The 27,039-nt window shown below is 34.3% G+C and overlaps 1 protein-coding gene across 2 annotated transcripts in view; it reads right to left on the bottom strand.

Annotated features, from left to right (window-relative positions):
- LOC145297823 (conserved oligomeric Golgi complex subunit 3-like) overlaps positions 1-27,039 on the bottom strand; it is a 153,899-nt gene that overhangs the window by 11,808 nt on the left and 115,052 nt on the right. Inside the window, exons 18-20 of one of the 2 annotated variants that reach the window (XM_080144145.1) lie at positions 23,544-23,588; positions 2,501-2,583; positions 361-495 (exon numbers count right to left, since the gene is read on the bottom strand). In XM_080144145.1, the coding sequence (XP_080000271.1) occupies positions 361-495; positions 2,501-2,583; positions 23,544-23,588 (263 nt within the window). The remainder of the gene's footprint in view (positions 1-360; positions 496-2,500; positions 2,584-23,543; positions 23,589-27,039) is intronic. The other variant, XM_080144147.1, reaches the window with a different exon arrangement.

The following is a 27,039-nucleotide window of genomic DNA, read 5'->3' as shown; positions in this document are numbered from 1 at the left end:
ACTTACTCACTCATTATTTTCTCCTCTTAATCTTTCACAATTCACTGGTACAAATATTTTACAATATAAACTTATCAGCAACGGCCACTAGTATTTTATTTTCAACTTTCATAATTTTAATCATTCTCTAGCCAAACACTGACCACTCCCTTGCTCTTTAACTTCTTACTTTTCCAGCAATTTCATTGGTTGTTCATTTACATTGTGCTATTTTGTTAACAATTTTTTTTTTACAAAGAACAAATTTTATTTTTTACTTTCCAGAAAGTTTTATGGTTTTGTTATTTCTTGTAACCACATTAGGGTATGCAAGTTCTGGAATATATTTGACTTGCAAAGAAAATAAAAGATGAATCTCACCTTGGACAGAAAAGACTTGAGTGGTTCAGTGAAAAAATCCGTGATATGACGTATATATTCTTCACAATTTCGTTTCAGTTCAGCATCGACATCTTTCTTGGAATCAACAAAATGTTCCGTCACCTGAGGTGTCCCCTAGTAAAAAAAAAATCCAGAAAATAAACAATATTTATATATATATATATATATATACTCGGGTTTTTTTTATATTCAAAAGTAATGGACTAATGAATTCAACGAGGTTGTTAGATAGTGCTCAATAAAAAGAGCTGATAATACTTGTTTATTGTTATATAAACATGCTCACATCCCGCTGCTACAAACAGCCACTTGTTTCAATCAAACAACAGATATCATCAGGCAGCGACTTGACTATTCAAAAGTTCAATGAATCTTCATTGAACTTTTGAATAGTCAAGTCGCTGCCTGATGATATCTGTTGTTTGATTGAAACAAGTGGCTGTTTGTAGCAGCGGGATGTGAGCATGTTTATATAACAATAAACAAGTATATATATATATATATATATATAAAAATCCAGAAAATAAACCTATATATATATATAAAAATCCAGAAAATAAACAATATATATATATATATATATATATAAAAATCCAGAAAATAAACAATATTTATATATATATATTACATTTTTTAACTCATTAAAAACAGAAAAAAGTTATAGACTGTTGGCTTGGAATGATAAATTCATGGTTAAATATAGTTACATTTGTACTCATTTTTGCATTAAATATTAATCCCTAACTGTGCATCGAATGGATACCATAATAGTTAGTTTGCTGCACCTTATCATAAAAAAGGCCCATACAAAATTTCACTCAGATCAGCTCAATAGTTTTTGAGAAAATGTTGAATAGACAGTCAGAAATATTATACAGATGTGTGTGTGTGTAAATCCTACTCAATTATCAAGAAAAACTTTTTTTTAAATAAGGGCGTAATATTTACTTATAAAAGATACAAATAACATTGTTTTTTTTATTTGAAACTGATGGTACCAATGTTGTTCTGATCTTCTGTAATATATATCTGAGTGCTGATGATGATGCAGTGATCTCATCTGTATGATATATCTCAAAAGGTTAAGATTCTTGAGTTGGCTCTCATAAGGCAAATTCAGTAGACCCTGCACCTTGAACTCTTTTCAGATGTGCAATATAACGTATTAGATATGGTGTAGACACCTGAACATCATACTCTATTTCAACTAGTTTATTAGAATTTATGCCCCCCCCATTGTCTCATTAGGCTGCCAGGATTTCCAGTCCCTGCTGCTTCGAAGTAGCTTATCAAAACCCCCGCATGAGTATGCAATGCCTCCTTTTTGCCCACTTTTGATCCAGCAACTGAACTGAAGACTATTTGTGACAAATTCGAAACGGTTGTTACAAGTTAGTCATTATGTATCACCAAATTCCTGTTTGGATTGCAACCGATACGAAAAGAGCCGGAATTGAGGGATACACATCTGCAAATTGTTACTCAAACTCTTCATTCTCAGATAATTTCTTGTGAAGCTCGTTTTTCACAATTTTTTTTCTTTTCTGCACAAACTTTTTCATCCATTTTAAATTTAAATATTGTACATATTTGCCGTGTTTCTTCTTGCAAACGAATTATCGCCATATTTTGTTTTCGGAGCATATTCTCAATTTGTTAACGCGTTCTCATGTGTGAGAATCAAACTTTTTTTCGGGCTAAAATTAAACCCAATAAGTTTAATATGGAAGGCCCACTTTCATTCCAGGACAATACTGGATGCCACTGCTCCTATGTTATAAGTATAACATGTTGCAACAAATTTGATTGTTTTATGGCATATCAACTGTTTGGGAATCATTTAATGCTGAATCCAGCATTTTGGTAAATCTTTTTATTCAAGTTCTTTATATTTTCAAATTAATGGTGTCTTGGTTTGGTTGTTTTTCAGAGGAAATTTGTAGTTTTTGTTTTTAACTTTTGGAATATGATTAAGTTTTGCAAAGGAAGAAAAAAAAACAATAACATCAACGTTTGGTGCATTTTAGGTCAAGAAACCAACATCTTCAGACAACCTCATCTGATAGCAGTAGTTGCAACAAACAAAAATATAATCAACTAAAAGAAAATTAAGACTTACTTCCAGAATAAATTGCAGCAAAGCATTGTTGCTGTTTAATGAAAATAATTGCGATTTTCTCGTGAAAAGACTATAAGCGGCATCTGAAAAACAAAATATGGTGGAAGAATCGTTTGAAACAAAAATTTAAAAAAACAAACAAAAATAAACATTAAAAATAAATTTTTTTTTTTTTTTTGCTCCATGGTCAGATTTTTCCAATTCTTGTTTGAAAAATAACGGTTGTCCATCCTCTCAGTTGTTTCCTTTAAAAAAATTTGGTACTTGTCCAAAATTTGTTCCCTATGGCAAAACAAAAATACAAAAAATCTGTATAGTGTATTCACCCATGATGGGAAAAAAATATTGTACACCAAAAATCACATTTTCTTTCTTTTTTTTTTTACTTTACATTTTTACTTATCAAGGTCCAGAGGCTATTCGAGGATAAGGGTCAAAGAGTTAGTAGTGTAAATTTGGTAAATTGGATTACTTAAGGGGAACAGCACATCAAGAACTTGTTTACATTGGACTTGAAGATGACATAAATTGAAGATCACGTTGTTTTATTTTTGAATATAAAGAAAATAATTTCTAAACAAATTTAAGTTTTTCCGATGTCCCCATGTTAAGAATAGCTTTCTAAAATCTTGTTTTAGAATTATCTCCCTTATTTCCTCAGAATATTTTCAAGAGGGCGTCGTGAAATTGTTGCCTCTAGTTTAAATTTTTTTTTATAAAAATAGAACTACTTCATCAATTTCTGTGATTTTTTTTTTTTTACATGGAGGTCACCACTTATCAAGGCCCGGAGGCTACTCAGGGATAAGGGTTATTGCGTGTACAGTAATCATTAGTATTGGAGATTTGATAGAGTGTCTTACTTAAGAGGGCGGTTTGTTAGGAATTTGTTTATGTTGGACTTGAAGACATCCAATTTGTAGTCAGGTGGGAAACAGGCAAACGGAAGAGAGTTCCACAGTCGTGCACTTCTGAGAAAGAAGCTCTGCTTACGGAATCTACGTTTGGATGTAGGGACAGATAAAGAGTAGGGAAAATTATTGACAGTAGTTTCAGCCAGACGGGTGTTTCTCGTGAAAGATTGGCGGGGGGGGGGGCAGAGATTGGAGCTCAGACAAGTACTTGCCATGGAAATAACAATAAAACAAAGACAGGCTCGCAATGTCTCTTCTGTGGGAGAGAGGTTGCAGGGAAGAGAAAAGGGCATCCCCCACTAAACCACGAAGTCTATTTTGTACTCTGTCAAAGCAGGATAGGCTGTTTTTAGCAGCTTCTGCCCAGATGTGGCAGCAGTACTCCATCCTTGGACGTACTTGGCTTTTATACAGATAGAGAATTGCATCTGGAGCAGTAGAAGGATCCCACCATTTTCCCAGCGTCCTTGGCAACAGACTTGATGTATGTGTTCCATTTCAGATCAGGAGTAAATGTCAAACCCAAAAGCTTGTCAAAACATGGAGCCTCCCCAAGATGAGAGCCATTCATTTCAATTGATGCCACATGGGGATCAGAGCGTTGATGATGTAAAGATAGAAGCTTGGTTTTGGATGAATTAAAAGTAACCAGCCACATCTTCCCCCACTGTACCACGCACTCAAGATCAGAAGAGAGAGAATTTGAGAGAACTTTGTCATTTACGGCCGTTGATGTGTTGCCATAGATGGTCGTGTTATCAGCATAGATGTCAACGAATGATTTAAGTATGTGTTTTGGGATATCATTGATGTAGATCAGGAAGAGAGTTGGGCCCAGGATGGACTCCTGAGGGACTCCAGCATTAATACTGTGGGCTTCTGATTTCTGCACATCAACTACTACTCTTATGAGCCTATCGGAGAGAAATGATTTAATGATTGAGAAAACATTACCAGTGATACCGTAGCTGGAAATCTTGTGAAGTAGGCCCTTATGCCATACCTTATCAAAAGTCTTTGATATGTCAACAGCAACTGCCCTAGAAAGGTTGCCTTTGTCGAGAGATTCACTAATTCTCTGAGATATAACCGTTAGCACATTTACTGTAGATCTAGCAGAACAGAAACCATATTGGATGTCACTGAGAAGGTCATTTCTGCTGAGGTGGTTGACTACTTCTTTATTTAATATGGATTCCAACAACTTACTCATGGCACACAGGAGACTTATTGGTCTGTACTGAGAGGGAGATGACCTGTCACCTGAGTTCTTAAATACAGGGCATACTGATGAGGTTTTCCAGGGTGTTGGAAAGCACTTCTCCTTAAGGCAACGCTTAAACAGTTTTGTAAGTATGAGGGCAAGTTCTGGTTGGAGCTTTTTCAGCACTATAACTGGAATGCCGTCAGGGCTAGTTGCTTTACTGGAATCAAGGTTCTTTATTAGCTTGGCGACCTCATGCACAGATATTTGTATGTTGCATAGCGTGTTGTCTGTTATAGGAGGAAATACGGAGAGTTGATGGCCTTCGTCGCATAGGGTAGAATTAGCTGCAAAGTTCTCGGCAAATAATTTGGCCTTGTCTGATGCTGACGAGATGACCTCAGGTCCATTGATGATGGTTGGGATAGAACGTACGCTTCTGTTCAGGATCCTATTTGCTATTTGCGAGAACTGGTGGGAACCAAGCCGCTGCTCAACTACTTTGGATTTAATGGATTGAGCATATAGTTCTCTTGCGTTTTTTATTACTCTTTTACAGTGGTTGCTGGCGGTCCTGAAAGCAGCTTTAGTTTCAGTGCATCTATTACGTTGGTAGCTATGGAAAAAGTTATTTCTGTGTGCGATGGCAGCAGCACATTCTGAGGAGAACCATGGCTGGCTGTTAAGTTTTTGTTGGAATTTTTTGGATGGTATGAATCGGTCTATGCCTACAAATAACTATTCGGTCAGGTCTGATACTATAGAGGAAACATCCTTTTTAAACATGGAATGCAGAGGTAGGTCAGATATGAATGTACGGAAGCTATCCCAGTCAGCCATAGAGTATCGATATACAGTACGGTGGAAAGGTTCGTCTGAAGATTTATTACATTTCATTTTTATCTTAACTGCTATAACAGATTGGGTCGGAGGATCCCAAAGTAGATAGAATGGAACATGAACATAGCTCAGGGGATGTTGTGAGGAAAAGGTCTAGGGGGCTTGCATACTGACCGGTAGAATCGGGCACACGGGTGGGTTCGTGAACAATCTGAGTGAGGTCATAAGCAATGGCAAAATCATGACAGACCCTCCCCTTGTCATCGGTCTTATTTGAGTGGGTCAGCCATTTCACATTATGGATATTGAAATCACCGAAAATGTAAATGTTAGCCGAAGGATGAGCAGACAGGATGTGGTCAATTTTCTCAGATATGTTCTTAAAGATAGTAACCCCACTGTTGTGGGGGCGATAGAGGGCAAATATAAATGCAGTGGTGTAAGCTAGTGCAACCTGGAAGCACATATAAGGTAAATTAGGGTCTTCTCTGGAGATATCCCTGCCACATGGAAAGCCATCTTTAATGTAGGCACTTATTCCATGCCCATGGCGATCTTGGGGGTCAGATTTAGATATTAAGTTAGAGCATCCTTTAATTCGTCTAGGGAAGTGGTTTGCCCTACGCCAGTTTCACTTAGAAAGAATATGTCCGGTTTTGTCTCCTGTAATTATGTTTAAACCTCTGGAAGGTTGGAATGTAGATCCCTAATGTTGGAGAAGGAGACCTGGTAGTAGAGGTCTACGTTGGAGGATGGGGTTCTAGGTTTATTTGTGTTTTTTTTTTTTTTTAGATTCGTCATGTTGAGGTTTTGGGATTTGTTTTTTGTTTTTTTTCTCTAAAATATGCATTACTTCTAGCTAGTCTAAGATTTTTGGAATGTGATATTTATTTTACATCACAGACATGTACATCATACAGAATTTTCTTTTCATTTGGGGGAATTCTGGACAAGAACCAAAATTTCTACCTCCTTAATACATTGCTTGTCTTCCCATTTTCTGGGCGAAATATATATTTTTTTTAACATTTGGGAATATTACTGTTGTCATAAAATACAATTTTGAGAAAAAAGAATTTCCTTCTGTTTTTCTTCTTTCTTTTTTCTTCCCTTTTTCTCTTTTTCTTTCTTTGTCATCAAATGAAAACAGAAAATGTCATTAAATTTGTATTAATAATTAAAATTTGCTGACAATAGCATAAACAGCTTCCATCTTTAATTTACATTTGAGCTGAAAAGAAAGATTTGTTTTCCTGCAAAAAACATGTTCCAATTAGAATAAGTTGTATATATATAAAAAAAAAATCTAATTAAAATTTAGAATTCTTAATAGCATGCACCAAGATTCAATGAAAGGAGGCTAGGCAAAATCAAACATTGATTTTTCATATGCAAAACTATTTAGGTCTAAAATAAGAAATCTGTCTGCCTTAATTTCATATGTTGAATATTAGTAGCAATTCCTTAGTCCAAGCACACACATATTTTATATAATGTGTGTGTGTATATATAAACTAACTTTGTAAATAATACTTTTTTCTTGGCCAAAAACAAACAACACAGGTAATGAAAACATTTTTAATAACACGAATAAGTTAGCAAAAATTAAATCTGATGCAAAAAGATAGATCTAATATACAAAATGTTTTTTCTTGTTTTCTAAGAGAGGTGGTGTTTGATCAACACTGAGGGGGGGGGGGAATTCATGATTTAATACGCTCTTTTCTTTTTAAATCCCAGAAATAATATTTCCTGATAAACACTGATGATCCGTAAAATAATATTAGGAGAAGCATGAATTCTTGAAAAAAAAAATGAATACATTGATTGTAAAAGATTAATCGACTTACAAGTAAAATAGTTTTCTAATAAAGAATTTGAAATCAAAAAGAATTTGAAACAAAGTTTTTTTTTAATATAATTTTATAGATTAAAAAAAATTAATACATTGATTGTAAAAGATTAATCGACTTGCAAGTAAAATAGTTTTCTAATAAAGAATTTGAAATTAAGTTTTTTTTAATATAATTTTATAGATTAAAAATAATTAATACATTGATTGTAAAAGATTAATCGACTTACAAGTAAAATAGTTTTCTAATAAAGAATTTGAAATTAAAATTTTTTTTTAATATAATTTTATAGATTAAAAAAAATTAATACATTGATTGTAAAAGATTAATCGACTTACAAGTAAAATAGTTTTCTAATAAAGAATTTGAAATTAAAATTTTTTAAATATAATTTTATAGATTAAAAAAAAATGAATACATTGATTGTAAAAGATTAATCGACTTACAAGTAAAATAGTTTTCTAATAAAGAATTTGAAATAAAGTTTTTTTTTAATATAATTTTATAGATTAAAAAAAAATTAATACATTGATTGTAAAAGATTAATCGACTTACAAGTAAAATAGTTTTTTAATAAAGAATTTGAAATTAAAATTTTTTTTAATATAATTTTATAGATTAAAAAAAATTAATACATTGATTGTAAAAGATTAATCGACTTACAAGTAAAATAGTTTTTTAATAAAGAATTTGAAATTAAAATTTTTTTTTAATATAATTTTATAGATTAAAAAAAATGAATACATTGATTGTAAAAGATTAATCGACTTACAAGTAAAATAGTTTTTTAATAAATAATTTGAAATTAAATTTTTTTAATATAATTTTATAGATTAAAAAACACACACACAAAAACAAATGATTCTATTGATAATTCCTTAGTCTAATCATACATCATAATCATCATCTTGCGGCCCCAGCTGAGATTGAACTCACTACACCCTTCCAGTATTCCCTGTCATAGCACCCAAAAGATCTTCCTTGGAGATAAATGTATCTCATTGTATCCAATCTAGAAAAGTTAACTTTCGTGATCGATTGTGAGATGATGGTTGCCTCCACAGTACAAATGATGATGGTTGCCTCCACAGTACAAAAGATGAAACGAGTTCATCTGTGGCACATGCACAATGCCCAGCAAACTGAACACGTCTTTTGCAAACTGCGGTTGATACTCTCATTAAGTCTCCATAAGTTGGATAATTTTGCCATGAGATATTGAGTACTCTTCTCAAAAGACGTGTGTAACATACATCCAAACGATACTGTTATTTTGCTGAAAAAGTCCAAGTTTCAGCTCCATAGGGTAAGATTAACTCAAAAAATTTGGATTTTCAGGTCCATTTTGTCATAAGTAAGAAAGGACTGCGTGTAACAAAATGGATAAGCAAACCATATATACATAGCATGTGTCCCAAGTTAGAAGAAAAAAAAAACATTAAGTGCTCAATCATACGTTGTACAAGAGTTTCTATTAATTATTTAAATGCTACACATTATTAAGCAATTTCATTTCAGACGTAGAGTTGGTTGGGAACCAACATGAATGCTAGATAAAATCAGGTATTGCCAATAATGTTCATTTAAATAACACACACACACACATATATATATATATATATATATATATATATATATATATATATATAGATAAGGACAAAGAATCTAGTTAAGTCTTTAATATTTTATATATTTTAAGTTTACTATTTTGGATCATCTTTGTAAACTTAATTGTAATTATTATTTCATTTATATATATATATATATATATATATATATATATATAAGCAATTGTCATGGCTTTAAGGCAAGTAAATGTATTACCATTTCAGTTGCTGATGATTATAAGAAAAATTTATCTGAAACCCATCAACATCTGATTACTTTTGGACAATTCATTTTCATAATGAACTTGTGATCCCGTAATTGTAATACCATAAAATGATTTAAATTGTATAAATCATTTCATATTGTTATAATGGGTGTATATATACACATTATATATATGACTCTCCAATTGTTTTTACTAAGGAACACACATCTGTCTCTGATAAGCTATTCGGAGAATTTCCGCTATTCAATGAAACATAAATGAGATATACTACATAAGCAAACAAATAAAATACATCCCATGTTTTTTTTAAATAATAATTAACGATATGTGCACACACATTATATAAACAATTAAAATTATATATATATATATATATATATATATATATGAGAGAGAGAGTCAGAGAGATAGATGAATACAAAAAGCAAGTCAATTCCAAGCCAAAGTATTTGCATAAATGCTATTAGGTTTGCAAGCAGAGTGAGTCATTTGTAAAATATGGCAGCAATTCAAAGATATTACAGCCAAGAATTCTATCTCTAATAAAAACATTTACAAATTTTATATATATATATATATATATATATATATATATATATATATATATATAAGATTTGAGGAAGAGAACTGCAGGAGAGTGCCTTATTAGGAGATTATTAAGAAATAAAAAAAAAGCATAATATTTATTTATATATGTGTTACAGAAGATTAGAACATTGGTACCATCAGTTTCAAATTCAAAGGAAACCTATATTTGGCCTCCTTTACCCGACTCTCTTCAACCTCTGTTTATGTCTGCCACTGCCACCAATTCACCACTGCCACCACCTTATCCATTTTTGTGGATGCGATAAAACCAGATTGTTAAAAAAGAAGTTTCAAAAACGCAATCAAAGCAAGAAAAAGTAAAAAAGATTTTGAAATGTGCAAAAGCAGAAAGAATAAAAATAAGATCAAAAAATGCAGTTTCAGTATTTAGCATGCACCTTGCATCAGCCTCCAACTAATTCCTCCTCTTTTTTTCCATAACTCATTCAAAAAGTTTAACATTTCATCCACACACACGCACACATATCTTTTTTATTTAGGAGAAAACAGTTACATATGGTCGCTACAAACAGCCATCTGTTTCAGTCAATGAGACTTCGTCAGGCAACCCTGAACCCATCAACACCATTTTCCTTTTTTCCCCCTTCTTTGTAGCGTCGATGGGTTCAGGGTCGCCTGACGACGTCTCATTGACTGAAACAGATGGCTGTTTGTAGCGACCATATGTAACTGTTTACCCTCAAATAAAAAATATTTTGCTCTTGTTATTGAGCACTATCTAACAACGTTGTATTCATTAGACCCAACTTTTGAACATCTCAAACTTGACACACTAGCTGTGGGCCTGGCATTGCCCGGTTGTACAATACGCTTAAACATGATATTTTAATTTATGCAAATTGCGTATTATTATAGAATCAATCGTCTATTAAATATTACGAGGAATAATTTGCTCGTTGTACTAGTTTGCAAAAAACAAAAAATAAATAAATAAAAATGATAATGTCATTCATCAAATTCCGTCTGTGTTTGTTTACAATATCATGTCAGCTGATATTTGGGTTTGCCGATGAATGTCTAGTTTTAAAATATACAACGAAAGAAATGATTTGCGGCGATTTTAAATGGTACCTCTTCTTTTATCGTAAATTGAACTCATTAAGAAAAAATTACAATAACATGGTGAGGTACATCCAGGCTTGAACAGGGGATCATTCCATCTGTAGTCGAACGCTTTACCACTGAGCTATATCTCCAGATGACAATAGTAATGTTTTTTTTTTTTATAAATAAATGATTTGCAGAGAATTATCTCCCTTGGCCGGTGTAATGTCAAAAATTCCCCTGTAAAACCTTTTTTTTTTTTTTATCTATAAGAAAAAAAGACCATTTTTAGGATTGGATTTTTAAAAAAATTTTATGATTGGATGAATTTCTACGAACACTGCCAGGCATAAAAATTACCTCAGCTGTTTCAAAACCTATAGGAAAGGAACTCATACACAAAATGACTTTTACATAGCAGTAGACCATATATATATATATATATGGTTAGAACTGCCGACTGTCAACACGATGGTTGTAGGTTCGATCCACAGTATGTGGATGACTTAAGCCCTCCTCGTTGGGTTGAATATTTTGTAAATATATTTTCATCAAATGTGTATTTAAGCAATTAAGCAAAACCCACTATTGGTTTGTTTGTAAACAAACTGATGGTTTGAGCACTGTGCGATGGGCAAGTTGTTTATAAATAAATATAGACACTAAAGGAGAAATATTTAGACACTGATTTGTAGTCCGATGGTTAGAGCTGTTGACGATGGTTGTAGGTTTGATCCACGACTGGGTAAAAGTGATAGTCTAGCTGCACTGATGAGTTGTGATACAACGAAACAGTACTGTATGTGGATGACAATATATATATATATATATATATATATATATATATATATAGTGTTTATGCCCCTTGATTTGGCATTTATAGGTACTTAGTTTCCTCCACTTTTTATGCTAAGTTCTGATAACCTGGAGATTGAATATCAACTTACAAAGTTATGGGTGACATTACAACCCCTAACACATAGTAGCTGTGTCGCCCCCAACTTCATAATGACCAATTAAGTTGTGAGTGAATTCTGCAAATAAAAAAATATACATACCTAACATTATATATATAATAAAATATATATATATAAGAAAATTAAAACTCTAAGTTGAACTTTACAATCAAAATTTATTGTTCGACTGAATAATCAAAAAAACATTTTACAAAGTCCTTATTCCGTAGAGTTTCAAGGAATGCTATTCTTATTATTCTTCTCATCAGAGGACATAAAGAAATCAGCAAATTGGAGTATTCGGTCGAACAATAAATTTTGATTGTAATTTCAACTTACAGTTTTAATTTTCTTTCTCTTATAATAAGCTCTACTCTCTATTGCGTATTGAGCTTTTTTAATTTGGTTGGGATTACATTTTCTATATATAAATACTGTTATTTATATTAGTTTGAAGTTTACCATTGCGTATATCAGGTAAACACTACATCCCTTTGTTTTCATTAAATATATATATATATATATATATATATATATATACATATACATATACATATATATATATATGTATGTATTAATGAAAACAAAGGGATGTAGTGTTTATCTGATATATGGTAAGGAGCCTTGATTGCCGTACAGACGGTCGGGTTTCAATCCTGGCTTGAGGTAGTTGCCTGTCTAGCCACACTGATGAGCTGTGAAACAGTGAAACAGTACTGTATGTGGATGACTATATATATATATATCTCCACCCTATATAAAACATATAATGAATGTTATTTGGATGATTTAGCCTACTTGAATATTATTTGCACAACGTTTCAGCCAATGCAACCTAAGGCCAAGAAATCCTAAATTAAAAATTAAGGTAGAAAACTCTAATCATAATCTTCAATTTTTTTTTTTAATTTTTTAGGTAATCATCTATTAAAATGAGGAAGCACTTCTTTAACCACTAATGTATTCCTCATTTTAAAAATAAAAAAAATTGAAGAGTATGATTAATGTTGTCTACCTTAATATTAAAAATGTACAAACAAATGAAACTTAAAAGCTAAAATGATTTTATTACTTCTTAACCAGCTTTTTAAATGAGTTTTTGTATATAAAATACTCTGGCAACACTGGGCAACCATGTTAATCATAACTAAAATCCTTTCTGCCATTAATAACCAGCAGGGCGTTACTTCTGTTAACCAAAGGGAAAAATAGTCTATCAGGCATGAGTATGTAATGTCAGGATATATGAAAGTGAAATCTGGTCAAACAGGGTTGAGGACATGCATTGCATGGGGAGAAATGATATGAGAATACTATGATGGATGTGTAATGCGAGTCTTAAAAACAAATTTACATTTTTAAATTTTTGAGATGTGGATTGATTATTTGGACTACTGTTCTCATCTTGTCATTTTCACGTTTCGGTTGATCTAACCCCCGACCTTCTTCAATTGTAACTTATCAAATTCAGTAATGTTTCTGTCAAACTTGAGAATTTGCACGGAATTATGAACAAAACCTTTTATTTACTTCACAGGGGGGGGGGGTAGCATGCTCTCGTTTCGTCAGCCATGACTGGATAGAGGTCCTAAGTAATTTGCAATTGTATTTTTTGGTAGCCTATACGAAGAATTGAACTTTGAACCTTCAATTGCAAAAGTGATATTCAGTTGAAGGTTGAATTTTCAGTGTGGGGCGACCAAAAAATACAATTGCAAATTACTTGATATCTCTATCGAGCCATGGCTGACGGAACAAGAACATGCTACCCCGGTGAAGTAAATAAACGGTGGTTTGAAATTTTGTCCAAATTCCTGAGTTCAACAAGATGAGAATAATTGTACAAATAATCCAACTAATACAATTTTTGTTCTGATGACCTCAGAGGAAGATTGAATCTGAACAGTATAAGATGTGCAGAACTGTGGATTTTGTTGCATTAAAAAAAATGGAAGAGAATGTTTAGATTATTCTCCTTGAGTACAAAACGATAAAAAGTAAAAACTGGATTAGTAGATGTAGAGCAGTTGAGGTAGCAGGATCAGTTTAGCGGAAATGCTAAGAAAAATATAGAAGGAAATAATGATTTTATGAAAAGACGAATAAGACCTGAGATAGGTTAATTTGAAAGTCAATTTTTAAAAGTCGTCCAACACATGCCAGTATGTGAAACAGACGTTAAGCTGATTATGATGATGATGATGAATAAAAATTGTTTCTGAATTTTGGAGATGAGGATTGATAATTTTGATTATTTGCAAAGTACAGTCTACATTTCTTATCTTACAATGTTTCGGCCGATGTAAAAAAAAAAAATGTTTTTGCAATGGAAATGATCCAACACTCTTTTCGTTTCCTAAAAAGCATCACACGGTTTGAATTCTAACGAATACGATCCGTTGGAAAAAAAAAAAAAAAAATAACAAAAACATTTTTTTCACCATTCACTGATAACATTCATTGTAAAGATACACCTGGAGAAGGTCAGAGGGTATATCGACTGAAACGTTGTGAAAATAACAACCAAAATGAGAACAGTAGTCTGAACAATACAAATAACACAAAAACACGTTTATCATCATTATGCAAATTCATTGGAAATCATCTTGATTTTTTTTATATTTGTACTTCGTATGTATGTCCAGCTAAAAGTTAAAACTACAAAAAAAAAAACACCCACAAAGTTGATATTTTTCTTGATCAGCATTGCCCCAGATGAATATGTAAAATTTAGAAAATAATTATTCATTCTTTAACTGGGGCAGATTTCGCCAGGTTGGGGAGGGGGCAGTTTTTTTTAGCCAGATTATATACCAACTAAAGAGAAGTGACTGATTTTTTTAAATTAAGGTGTTAATTCCCTTATGCCATCTCATTTCCTGAGGAATTTCTAAAAACGTTGAGTGAGTATATAAAGAGAGAGGAGGAAAATAGAGGATGGGAGAAGAGAGATAGGCAGAGAGATAGAAGTTTTAATAAAAATATGGGCCCTGGGCAACACCATATAACCCAGCTAATCTATTATATAGGGAACAGTTGCCCGAGATAGATTCTTGATCAGTGTTGCCCAGGATGAATAAATGTTAAATTTAGAAAAAAAAAAAAATCATTCTTTGACTTTAAATTAGCACAGATTTCGTCAGGGAAGGATGGTAGTCAGTTTTTACTTTTTACGGTTTTGTACTCAAGGGAAGTAACCAGAGTTTTTTTATCAATGAGTTTCTTCCTTTATACCAACTCACTCCTCAAAGGAATCTATATAAAGTAGAGTGTGTGTGTGTTCAGAGAGAGGAATGGACCAGGATGCGTAGGAGGAAGATGGGGAGTGCAGAGGAGGGAGGGAGAAAAGAGAGCGAGAGATAGAAGTTATGTTACACTTTTATCCTTAGCAATGCTGAGTAACCCTGCTGATTGTAGGTAGAAGGACCTCAGGAGATAGAAGAAAGTATCCTTTGCTCTATAATAAACTGCATAAAAACAACAATTGAACACAAAAAAAAACAGAAGAAAGAGAAAACACATCCTTCGTTTTCTGAATTATAAGCAACTAGTGGAGTTACCTGGCATTGCCCAGGATCACAATAAAATAGAGGTTAAATAGTGCTACCCCCCCCCAAGTTTATTTTTATGGGAAAATTAAAAAAAATGAAACTTAGGAGGCCTTCAGAGTGCTACTGAAAGTGCCAAATAAAATTAATGATGCCATTGGAGCACTACTAAACTAGGTTTTTCCCACCCAACTCTTTCTTTGTAAAAAAAATGACAAAAGTTAAAAAACGCTAACTTAAATTTGGAGTTAATGTCTTTCGATTAAAAAAAAAAATGCTGACTCATTTCCTGTACTTTATTAATACATGATAACATTAAAAATCATGTTTATCTTTTAATAACATTAATGGCCATTTGACCCCCCCCCCAATTTTTTTTTTTTCTAAATTTTAGATATTTTTCCAGGATTATGCTGGTTAAAATAAAAACTTTGTGGGGATTTGTTGTGTATTCTTTCAAGTTTTAGCTAGACATTCAAACACACAAACAGCTGTCATTTATATTAAAGATATAGGTACTAGTGCATCCTTTGAACCAGACGTAATTCAGTGTTCACTCGGCTTTCCCCCATAACATCACGTCAAACAGCTTGGGTTTAGCTGCTGTCTGCCGTAACATGGCAATCAGCCAATCACAATGCTGTGTGCTTAATTTCAACTCGACGTGCGTGCTACTCCCAAACAGCAGATGAGAAATTGGATAAAGATTGAAAAAGGAAAAATAATCAACAAAAAAGCCACCATTTCTTACATGCAAGTCAGGAAGAGAAGAACAAAGCATTAATTTGACCGTCTTGGGTCAGCAACAGCTACAGACACTGGACGCCATAATTGGCTTTTGTCAACAGCGGAAACTACTGACAAAAATAATACCATGTGCAATATGCGGTCACAAGTGCAGCCTAGCAAAAAAGAGAGAGCATGGAGATGTTTTCCTGGAATTGAAAAAAAGCTTCTGCCTACTCCCAGTCAATTGACAAAAAAACAAAACAAAAAAAACTAATCCACCCACTTTTGTTTAAACTTTTTTACCAAAAAATACTCGAAAAAAAAAAATACTTGAAAAAAATACTTGGAAAAAATATGTGAAAAAAAAAGAACCTAACAGGAATACCCCTAAAAAAGAAAATGGACTTTAAAAGAAAAAAAAAAAAAAGAGAATGTTTTACAATTTTCCTTCATAAACAAAAAAATATGTGAAAAAAAAAAATGTGAAAAAAAAAAAGAACCTAACCCAAATACCCCTACAAAAAAAAAAAAAATACTTGAAAAAAATATGTGAAAAAAAAAGAACCCAACCCGAATACCCCTAAAAAAGAAAGTGGACTTTAAGGAAACAAAAAAAAAGAGAATGTTTTACAATTTTCCTTCATAAACAAAAAATTACTTGAAAACAAAACAAAGAAAAATCACATTTTTAAACAAACTTGTTCCTTTGGACCTTTTCTTGAAGACATTTGCTTAAAATTATTTGACAAAAAAAAAAAAGGTGCATCCAAAAAATTTACTTTTTTGTTTTTAACTATTTACTTCTTAAACCTTTTCTTCATGTATTTAATAAAAATTAAAAATTACCGTTGTCTTTTTTTATGTTTTTATATTTAACATTTTGCTATTTTCTTTTACGTAGCATCGTTATGATTTCATTGGCGATGCTTGGCATAATCTTTTTTTTTTAAAACCAGGTTTAGGGTCAAACAAATCTAACTTGCCTCCTCCCTTGAGGTTTGCATTTACAAACATCCGTGGGCTTAGAACTAATTTAGCTGATGTTGAAGCATTTCTCCTAACAAATACCCCGGATATCTTAGCACCAAGTGAGACTAACCTACACTCCTCCATCCCTTCTAACTACCTTAACATGCCTGGATATCTCCCACTCTGCCATAAAGACTCTGACAGACACATACACGGACTTGGAGTTTACATTCGTAATACCCTCCCCCTGACTAGAGAAACAAACCTAGAATCGGATGATCAAGCCTTTATGTGCTTTATGACTAATCATTCAACACAACATTAGCTACTTTTATTTTCTCTACCGCTATCCCTCGACCCAAGACTGCACCATAATAAACAAAGTCTCTGAGAGCATAGACACAGCACTCTCCCTCGACACTAGTGCACAAGTACATGTATTTGGCGACTTTAATGTCCATCACAAAAACTGGCTTGGATTCTCTACTTACACAGATTCAGCAGGCAGCACAACACATAGCTTCACTATATCTCACTCCCTATCACAAATGGTTACGTTTCCAACCCGTTTCCCTGACCAGCAAGAACAACACGCATCACTTCTAGATCTGTTTCTGACCACAGTTTCTGATGCTTGTATAACGAATGCCGACAGCCCACTTAGGAATGCTGATCATGCAGTGATAATGGTTGAAATCGCCCTAAACTCTAGAGCCAAAAATGAAGAGCCAGTGCTCAAAACAACGAGATATTATAAAAAGGCTGACTGGGAAGCCATCAGAGATCTTATCAGAGACGCCCCATTGGGAAATATTTTTTCTCTTCCTGCTGAATAGTGTGCAAATGAAACCACTGAATGGTTCAAAACTGCAATTGAAGCACATGTTCCCATGCGCAAATTTTATAGCAAGCCCCACTCTCCCCAATGATTTACTTCTACTTGCACAACTGCCATTGTTCAAAGGCAGCATGCATACCGCAGATTTAACTGATATAACTCCAGTTCAAACAGACAGAATTACATAAACGCTAGAAGTAACGTTAAGAAAGAAATAGCGACAGCTAAGAGAGAATTTACTGAAATTACTAAAAAACGCATCGAAGCACAAAAATTAGGTTATCGTGACTTCTGGAAAATCTACAACAGTGTAGTAAATAATGGGCAATCAACAATTCCCCCACTATCCAACAATCACGAGGTTGTTTGCTCAGCAACCGAGAAGGCTAACATGCTTGCCAGTCGGTTTGCCTCAAACTCCACACTGGACCCTCTCAACCACCCCCTACCTGACTTTCCTATGCAGACAGACGCCACGCTAGACGATCTGAAAATCACCCCTGCTCAGGTGCATGCTATCATAAAATACCTTGACACTTCAAAAGCATGTGAACCCGATCTCATCCTAGCTGTGCTATTAAAAAAGTGCTCCACCGAAGTAGCTCCAGTTCTCTCCAAACTCTACAACAAATGCCTTAATGAATCTTGCTTTCCGGGCTGTTGGAAAACTGCCTCTGTGGTACCAGTATTCAATAATTCTGGCGAAAGAACTGACCCATCAAATTATCTCCCCATTAGCCTCCTCCCACTTTTTGCCAAAATATTTGAGACCTTAATTAACCATGCTCTAGTCCATCACCTTACAGATGCTAAACTTCTGACTGACCAACAATATGGATTTAGACAAGCCCGTTCCACAGCAGACATCCTCACTAATCTCTGAACGTATATACCATTCACTGGACAAAGCGGAGGAGGGCAGAGCGGTAGGTCTAGATATATCTAAGGCTTTTGATAGGGTATGGCATGAAGGTCTCCTCAGGAAAATTAGATCATACGGTATCATTGGTAGAATACTTAACATAATTAAATCCTTCTAAGATAAGAGAAAAATCCAGGTTGTCCTCGACGGTCGTACATCTAAACAATATGATATAAATGCAGGAATGCCCCAAAGGTCTATTCTTGGACCTCTATTGTTCCTAATATTCATAAATGACCTCCCCAACAAAACTGCCTGAGATGGGTATATATGCTGATGACACCACACTCTATAACAGGCACGACAGGAAAACAAATGAACACATATCTAAAGAAATGGCAGAAACACTAGAGGATGACCTCCAATCTGAAGTGGAATGGGGACAAAAATGGATGGTCACGTTCAATGTCGCCAAGACTAAACTAGTTTCCCTCAATAATTACAAGAAACCTTCTCTACCACCAATAGCAATGGCCAACGACTCTTTATCTGAGAGTACATCTTTCAAACTCCTTGGCCTAACGTTCACTGGAAACCTGAGTTGGAACAATTACATTGAACGCATTGCCAGGGCCGCTGCAAAGAAGGTGGGCTCTTTCTACCGTGCTAGAAAACTACTAACACCTGAAAGTATCCTATACCTCTATAAGGCCACCATTCGCCCATGTATGGAGTATTGTTGTCATATTTGGGCTGGTGCATCTGCTGCTAGTCTCTCGCTCCTAGACAAGGTTCAAAAAAGAGTCACCAATCTGATAGACCCTGAACTGGTATCTAAGCTTCAGCCTCTGTCCCATCGACTAAACGTTGCACCCCTCTGCCTGTTCTACAAGTATTTTAATGGTGAATGCTCTGACGAACTACAAGCACTTGTGTCCCCACCCCCGACGTAAGCACCCTCGACAAACCCGACAGGCTAAATCCCACCCCCACACTGTAGAGATCCCTAGATGTAAAAGATCTTTCTACTCCAGTAGTTTCTTCCCCAGAACCACTAGACTCTGGAATTCCATTCCAGGTCCCTGCTTTCCCAACTGTACTGACGTGCAGAAGTTCAAGTGTAACGTGAACCGACATCTTGCTGCCCAAATCCCTACATAGTATCCCAGTAGTTGTTGCCCCTGATAGTAGCCCTCTACACTAAAGTGGCAATGTGCCTTGTTTGGGGTGAAAATGTAATAAAAAAAAAAAATAAAAAAATCTGGCTGTTGACATCATGTTCCAGGGAAAGCTGAGCGAACACCAAGTTACGCCTGGTTCAAAGGATGCACTCGTACCAAGAAATATAACAAAAATATGTTAGACAATTTTATATCATGCATATAATAATAATATCCTTGGCTGATGCCACACAAAACAGTGGAAAAGATCGAGAAGGGAGAGCACTAACCAGACCTCCACTGAAAGGGTGCAATCAGTACTGGAACTTTTAAAAGGCTTATTGCCATCTAAATCCCAGAGAAGACCATTGGTCAGTGCCAGCAAGAAATCAATGGTAAACTGGCTGTTGCAATAATGCAAAATTATTTACAATGGTTATCAAAAGAGATAGAGAGAGTGCTGTAAATCTGGGGGAAGTTGTTGTCACTCAGAATCCAGAAAACACCACCGGTTGTTGTCAGGATGTTGTTATCACTGATGATGGCTTGTGTGTTTGCTTGGTTGTTTTTGTTTTACGGTATATCAACCCTTTTCAGGTTATTTAATGCTGAATCCAAAGATTTTGGTACAAGTGCAGAGAGTGATCCGGACGCAAATAATAACGTTATTATTTAAAAAGCCATTCTTAACATGGGGAGGGGCGGATGTTTTGTACCTATTCTATACTTCAACCTTACAATTGAATAAAAAAAAAACATATAAAACTTTAATTAAACTTGGAAATACGATTTAAAAAATAGCGCAGATCACTCTCTGCACTAGCACCAAGATTTTGAAGGAAATTTTTTTAATAGAATATATTTGTTGTTTTCAAGTCGATTTCTATTTACCCCATTGTTGGGGCCCTAACAGGTACTACCACTCCGAGTCAGAGTGGACCTGGGAGTAATGGCAATTAAAGGGTCGCTCCACACTCCCCAAAGCCCGCAAGCTGGGGCCTCACCACTGGATATAGTTTAAGGTCATATCCAGGACCAAAGGTTTGTGTGAGAACTCCAAGTGAGTTGTTAATAATAATAAAAAAACATCATAACCGATTTAACGTCTATTTTCAAACTCACCTATCTCTGGCCAGGTCTTCTTTTATTCTTCTTTCTCTCAATACCATCCTTATTATATTATTTGGATCATTTGGATTACTGTTCTCATCTTGATTATGATTTTCACGTTTCGGTCGACTTTCTTCAGGTATATTTGTTGAACTCAGGAATGTTTCCGTCAAACTTGGGAATTTGGACGGAATTTCGAGTGGAACCATTTATTTACTTTGCGGGGATAGCATACTTTTGTTCTATCAGCCATGACTGGGTAAAGGTCCTAAGTAATTCGTAATTGTATATTTTGGTCGGCCACACTGAGGATCGAACCTTCCACCTTTAGGAGAATATCACTTTTTACAATTGATTTTCGCAAGTACTCTAACCACTGTGCCACGGGTCCTTGCGAACAAACATCATCCTTATTACTTCTGCCCATCTTCACCTTCATCTTTCCCTGCCAACTATCCTTGCTACCTCAACTGTTCTACATCTACAAACTCAAACACTCTCATCTATTTTCTCAATGTGACCAAACCAACTAAGTTTCTTGTTCAACTCACATTTGTTTATATTGTCCAGATTTAATCTTTCTTTCATTTTTGTTTTTTGAAATTTTGGGCATTTGGCTGTTAAGATAAAATAAAAAAAATAAAAAAAGTGGGTAAAAAAACAAATATATAACAAATAAATGTTACCAAAGGCAAGAAAAGTTACTCTTCTACTTAGCTGGATAGGGTTTTGTTTTAACTTATTTTAAAGTGTTTATTTTTAAACAAAAGCAGTGTTGAGTCTTAAGTTTGAACAAGAAAAAAATGGCTGATAATGGGCGGTCATCTAGAGTCTCGATAATTACTCAAAAATCAAAAATTAAATAAAATACGGCAAAAATCATGTCAACAATTTTGCTAAAATGTAATATCCTACAAGTATTTTGTTTAATTTTCGATTTTTAAGATATTATTAATACTCCTCAAATGACTGTCTCATGTCAGCCATTTTTCTTTCTTGTTTCAACTTAAGACTTGGTACTACTTGTTTCAAAGTAAATAAAAAAAATGTTTAAACACAAAAAGAAACTGATCTAAGTAGAAGAGTAACTTTTCTTGCCTTTGGTAACAGTTAATTGATTATGTATTTGTTTTTTGCCCATTTTTTCGTTTTGTTGTCTCGGCTACAAAATGTCTGAAACTTGAAATGCAAATATTACTTTTGTGAAAAATCAATGAGATGAGAACAGTAGTCCGTAATAATCCAAATTATCAATTCTCATCTAAAAAAAAAAAAAAAATGTTCCGAAATATTTTCTCCGTTCTCGTTTCGTTTTCAACCAAAGCACAAGTGACACGCGCTTACGTTTGTTAACGCTCAACTCATAACAAAAAATGCAACAGAAAACCGACAACACACAAACGATAATCATTCTTAGACAACAAAAGGAAACACAGAGGCCAACTATTCCTGTTTTGTATTCTGCCTGAAATACGCAAAATTTGCCGAATCATAAAAGCATTAGCGGACATATACAGTACGTTTGATAATCCATCCTCAAAGATTTCTTAATTTTGGAGCAAAATCTAATTTAAAATCTTGAAAAACAACAAAAAAAGTTCAATTTTTAGAATGGGTCTCAATTTTCTATGCAAATCTTTTGGTTTAGTGGCAGATCAACCTGCGTACTTCACTTAATGCCAATATTTTTTTTCGTACGAGATTCATGTCAGTTTTCAGAGTCGCATCATTTCATGGTTTGCTCTTGTTCATCAAAAGAAAGCACAGTGTCACTTGAACGTAAGGTGCTTTTATTTGGGACTATTGTTTACACAGACACTATGTGGGTACTTGAGCAGCGAGGTGTCTGTTCACATTACATTTAAATTTCTGCATATTAGTACAGTCAGGAAAGCAAGAGATAAGGAGGGAATTCCAAAGTCTAGCAATCAGAGACAAGAAACTGTTAAAGTAGAAGGGTTTCCAGCATCTAGGGACCTCGATAATGAAAGGGTTAGATTTTGTTGTTTTTTGGGTTAGTCAGGCAATAAGTGTTATGAGTTCATCAGAGCACATTCCAGTCGCAGTGTTGTGTTCCATAGACAGGCAGTTCTAGGAAAGAAACTTTGTTCATGGAATTTTCATTAAGTTTTAGGTAGTAAAGGAAATTATTGACAATGGTTGACGAGTGTTTGTCGAGAATGTTTTACAAGGGAGTAGGGACCAAAATATTGAAGTTCACGTATGGGACATGACAAGCCATGCATCTTAGGAACTCTTTTTATTCAAATGATTTTTGTAAGACCAATATGAAGTCTGAAAAAAGGGTTGTATTTAAGGCAGAAGTGTAGACAAGTTGGAACGGCCTCATTCTATGAACTACGGATTAGAGTTTGGATTCCTGAATGCAGACAACAAAAAAGAAGACATGCTAAAAATGTCAAATGAATTGCTAGATGATCACCGCCACTGTTTCCAACCGTGCGGCGGTTTTTATTACCATCGAAACAAACAAGAAATGAGAGAATGGCAGACAGAGGAAGGAGGGAAAGGAGGTTAAAAAAAAAAAAAAAACCTGGGTAAGACAAACATACCCCAAAGTGATCCTAGAACAGCGTTTGGATTTGTACCTGTAAGAACTAATCGAAGAAAGAAAGAAACCATAAGGAAAAAAGAAAGAAAGAAATGACACTTACCTTTTATTTTGGATACGCGGATAAAATTATCTTGCGGAATTTTTTTTTGCTGACACTTGTTTGGCGTCGGTAATACTCTTTAAATAAACGGTTAATTTAATCCACATGGCTGGAGATGATTTTTTTTCACTCTGACTTCAATCTTATGCATCTTTAATATGAATCTATTTGTAATTTTAAAAACTGTATATTATTTTGAAAATCCACAGATGAAGAATTTTTGGATTTTTTTTTTTATATAATTCCCTGTTTGCATTTAATGGATCAATTAATTCAATTTTATTTTTAACCTTCGATTTTTTTATTCCTATATTCTATTGTGCTTATTTTTATATATATATATATTTTTATATATATATATATATATATATATATATATATATATATATATATATATATATATATATATAAGGGAGTAGTCACCAATAATGTGTATTTTTTAACATTATTTTATTATTCCGTGTCTTGGTTTTTCATTGAGAATTATGTTTGGATCATTGTAATAATGTTTTTAAGTCATCGAAATCGTTTTTACGCGCGTTTCAGACGTTCTGTGATGCGTCCTCGTCAGAAATTATTTTCAAATGTGTTGGAGATGTAAAAATGGCGATTTTCGTAGTTAATTTGAAGTTTTTCCAAGGGGTGGAGGCTTGTAAGTGTTTATTATTCATTGGCATGCTCAATTTTTATTGCTCTTTTTTTGAGCATGCCAATGAATAAAGTGATGCTCTTTGTGTTAACAAATCCGAGCTTAGGTATTTCGGACGATGTCAAAACATCATTAATTCACGACTCGCACAGCAGCCCCTGATTAGCATAATGGTTAGTAAGCCTTGACTGTCTTACAGGTGGTTGGGTTTCGATCCTGGCTTGAGGTAGTTGCCTGTCTAGCTGCACTGATGAGCTGTGAAGCAGCGAAACAGTACTGTATGTGGATGACTATATATATATATATATATATGTGTGTGTGTGTGTGTTTAAAAGCATAATTGTACATCAAATAAATCAATATACTTTAATTAGTTCATAGAAACTCGAGTAAAAATTATTTTGTATCTAAGGGGAAAGGCCTCTACATGTCTAATTAGTTACTCGGCCCAGTCAAAGGGAGATAATTCAATTGGAAATTTTAATAGTTCCTTTGTGTTTTAAATATATTTGTATTGGTTAATTCAAATATATTCATACATATACACCCTATACACACACACACACACACATATATATATATTAGTGATAGGATGGTACCAATATTTTTCCTGATTCCAATACAATTACCGATTCTGTACTAAATTCCTGATACAATTTCTTTATAAATCTCTAAATATTTAACTATAAAATGGTTATTTGGTCCTGATTACTGCAAAAGCACAACTTTTAAAGTGCACATATATTTTTTCAAACGTAAAAACACACTTGTAAGGAATTGATTTATAGATTTTAATTTTACTGCAAGTTTAAACCAATAAATATTTGTTATTTCATTCTTGATCCAAAAAAAAAAATAAAGGAATTGTTTTTGGCATCAGAAAATAAGCACAGATTTTTTCAGATAAATAAAATGACAAAGTTCTCTCTAATTCTCTCTTCTCTGATCTTGAGTGCGTGGTACAGTGGAGGAAAAGGTGACTGGTCACTTTTAATGCATCCAAAACCAAGCTTCTATCTTTACATCATCAACGCTCTGATCCCCATCTGGCATCAATTGAAATGGATGGCTCTCATTTTAGGGAGGCTCCATGTTTTGACAAGCTTTTGGGTTTGATCTTTACTCCTGATCTGAAATGAAACACGTACATCAGGTCTGTTGCCAAGGACGCTGGGAAAATAGTGGGATCCTTCTACTGCTCCAGAAGATATCTCACTACTGATGCAATTCTCTATCTGTATAAAAGCCAAGTACATCCAAGGATGCAGTACTGCTGCCACATCTGGGCAGGAGCTGCTAAAAACAGCCTATCCTGCCTTGACAGAGTACAAAATAGACTTCATAGCTTAGTGGGGGATGCCCTTTTCTCTTCCCTGCAGCCTCTCTCTTACAGAAGAGACATTGCGAGCCTGTCTTTGTTTTATTATATTTCCATGGCAAGTGCTTGTCTGAGCTCCAATCTCTGCCCCCCCCCTCGCTAATCTTTCACAAGAAACATCCGTCTGGCTGAAACTACTGTCAATAATTTTCCCCACTCTTTATCTGTGCCTAAATCCAAACGTAGATTCCATGAGCAGAGCTTCTTTCTCAGAAGTGCACGACTGTGGAACTCTCTTCCGTTTGCCTGTTTCCCACCTGACTACAACTTGGATGTCTTCAAGTCCAACATAAACAAATTCCTGACAAACCGCCTCCTTAAGTAAGACACTCTATCAAAACCCCAATACTAATGATTACTACAATACTATATCACTGATTGCTGTACACACAATAACCCTTATCCCTGAGTGGCCTCCAGGCCTTGATAAGTGGTGACGTTCATGTAAAAAAAAAAAAAAGAAAAAAAAAGATACTCCAAAAAGTTCTGATTTTGCCAATTTTGCCAATTCCCGATTCCGATTAATCGTCCCAACACTAATATATATATATATTTCCACAGGCAGACAATGTCGCAGCTCACAAGAGCCATGACAGCCAACAAACCGGAAGCCCAAGACTCAAGTTTCACACTCATTTTGTTGGTTAATCCCACTGTCAGATTTTCGCTATGGCTTGCTTGATCTGTGTTAGTTAATAGACTTTCTTATGGGTGGCGTGGTTTGCTCGATTAATAGAGTGCTCGCCTCGCATGCAAGAGGCTCAGGTTTCAAATCTCAAGTTCGGATGTGTTCAACTGATGAGCCTAAATGAGGGCGAAACTCGAGTCTTCGACTTCCGGTTTGTTGGCTGTCATGGTTGTGATCTGCAACGTTGTATGGCTGTGGAAATAATTGTACATTCTCTCACATTTTGAAGGTTATATATATATATATATATATATACTCACACACACAAATTCTAATTTATTTGTGATTTCAATTCGATTATGATTTAATTTATATTTTATAATTGTTCAATGTTTTAAGCAAAACAATTATTTATAAGATACTTGTTTAATAATATCTCGTACATTTATAACAGCGCGTGGTTCAGTGGAGGAAGATGTGGCTGGTTACCTTTAATGCATCCAAAACCAAACTCCTATCCTTACATCATCAACGCTCTGATCCCCATCTGGCATCAATTGTGATGGATGGCTCTCGTCTGGGTGAGGCCCCGTGTTTTGACAAGCTTCTGGGTTTGACCTTTACTCCTGATCTGAAATGGAACACGTACATCAAGTCTGTTGCCAAGGTCGCTGGAAAGATGGTGGGATCCTTCTACCGCTCCAGAAGATATCTCACTACTGATGCAATTCTCTATCTA

The sequence above is a fragment of the Euprymna scolopes genome, chromosome 18, assembly GCF_053919585.1.
Source record: "Euprymna scolopes isolate OS-2025 chromosome 18, ASM5391958v1, whole genome shotgun sequence".
NCBI classification, from domain to species: domain Eukaryota; kingdom Metazoa; phylum Mollusca; class Cephalopoda; order Sepiida; family Sepiolidae; genus Euprymna; species Euprymna scolopes.
Note: the sequence above shows the minus strand (reverse complement) of the source record. Positions and strands in the feature narration are given on the sequence as shown.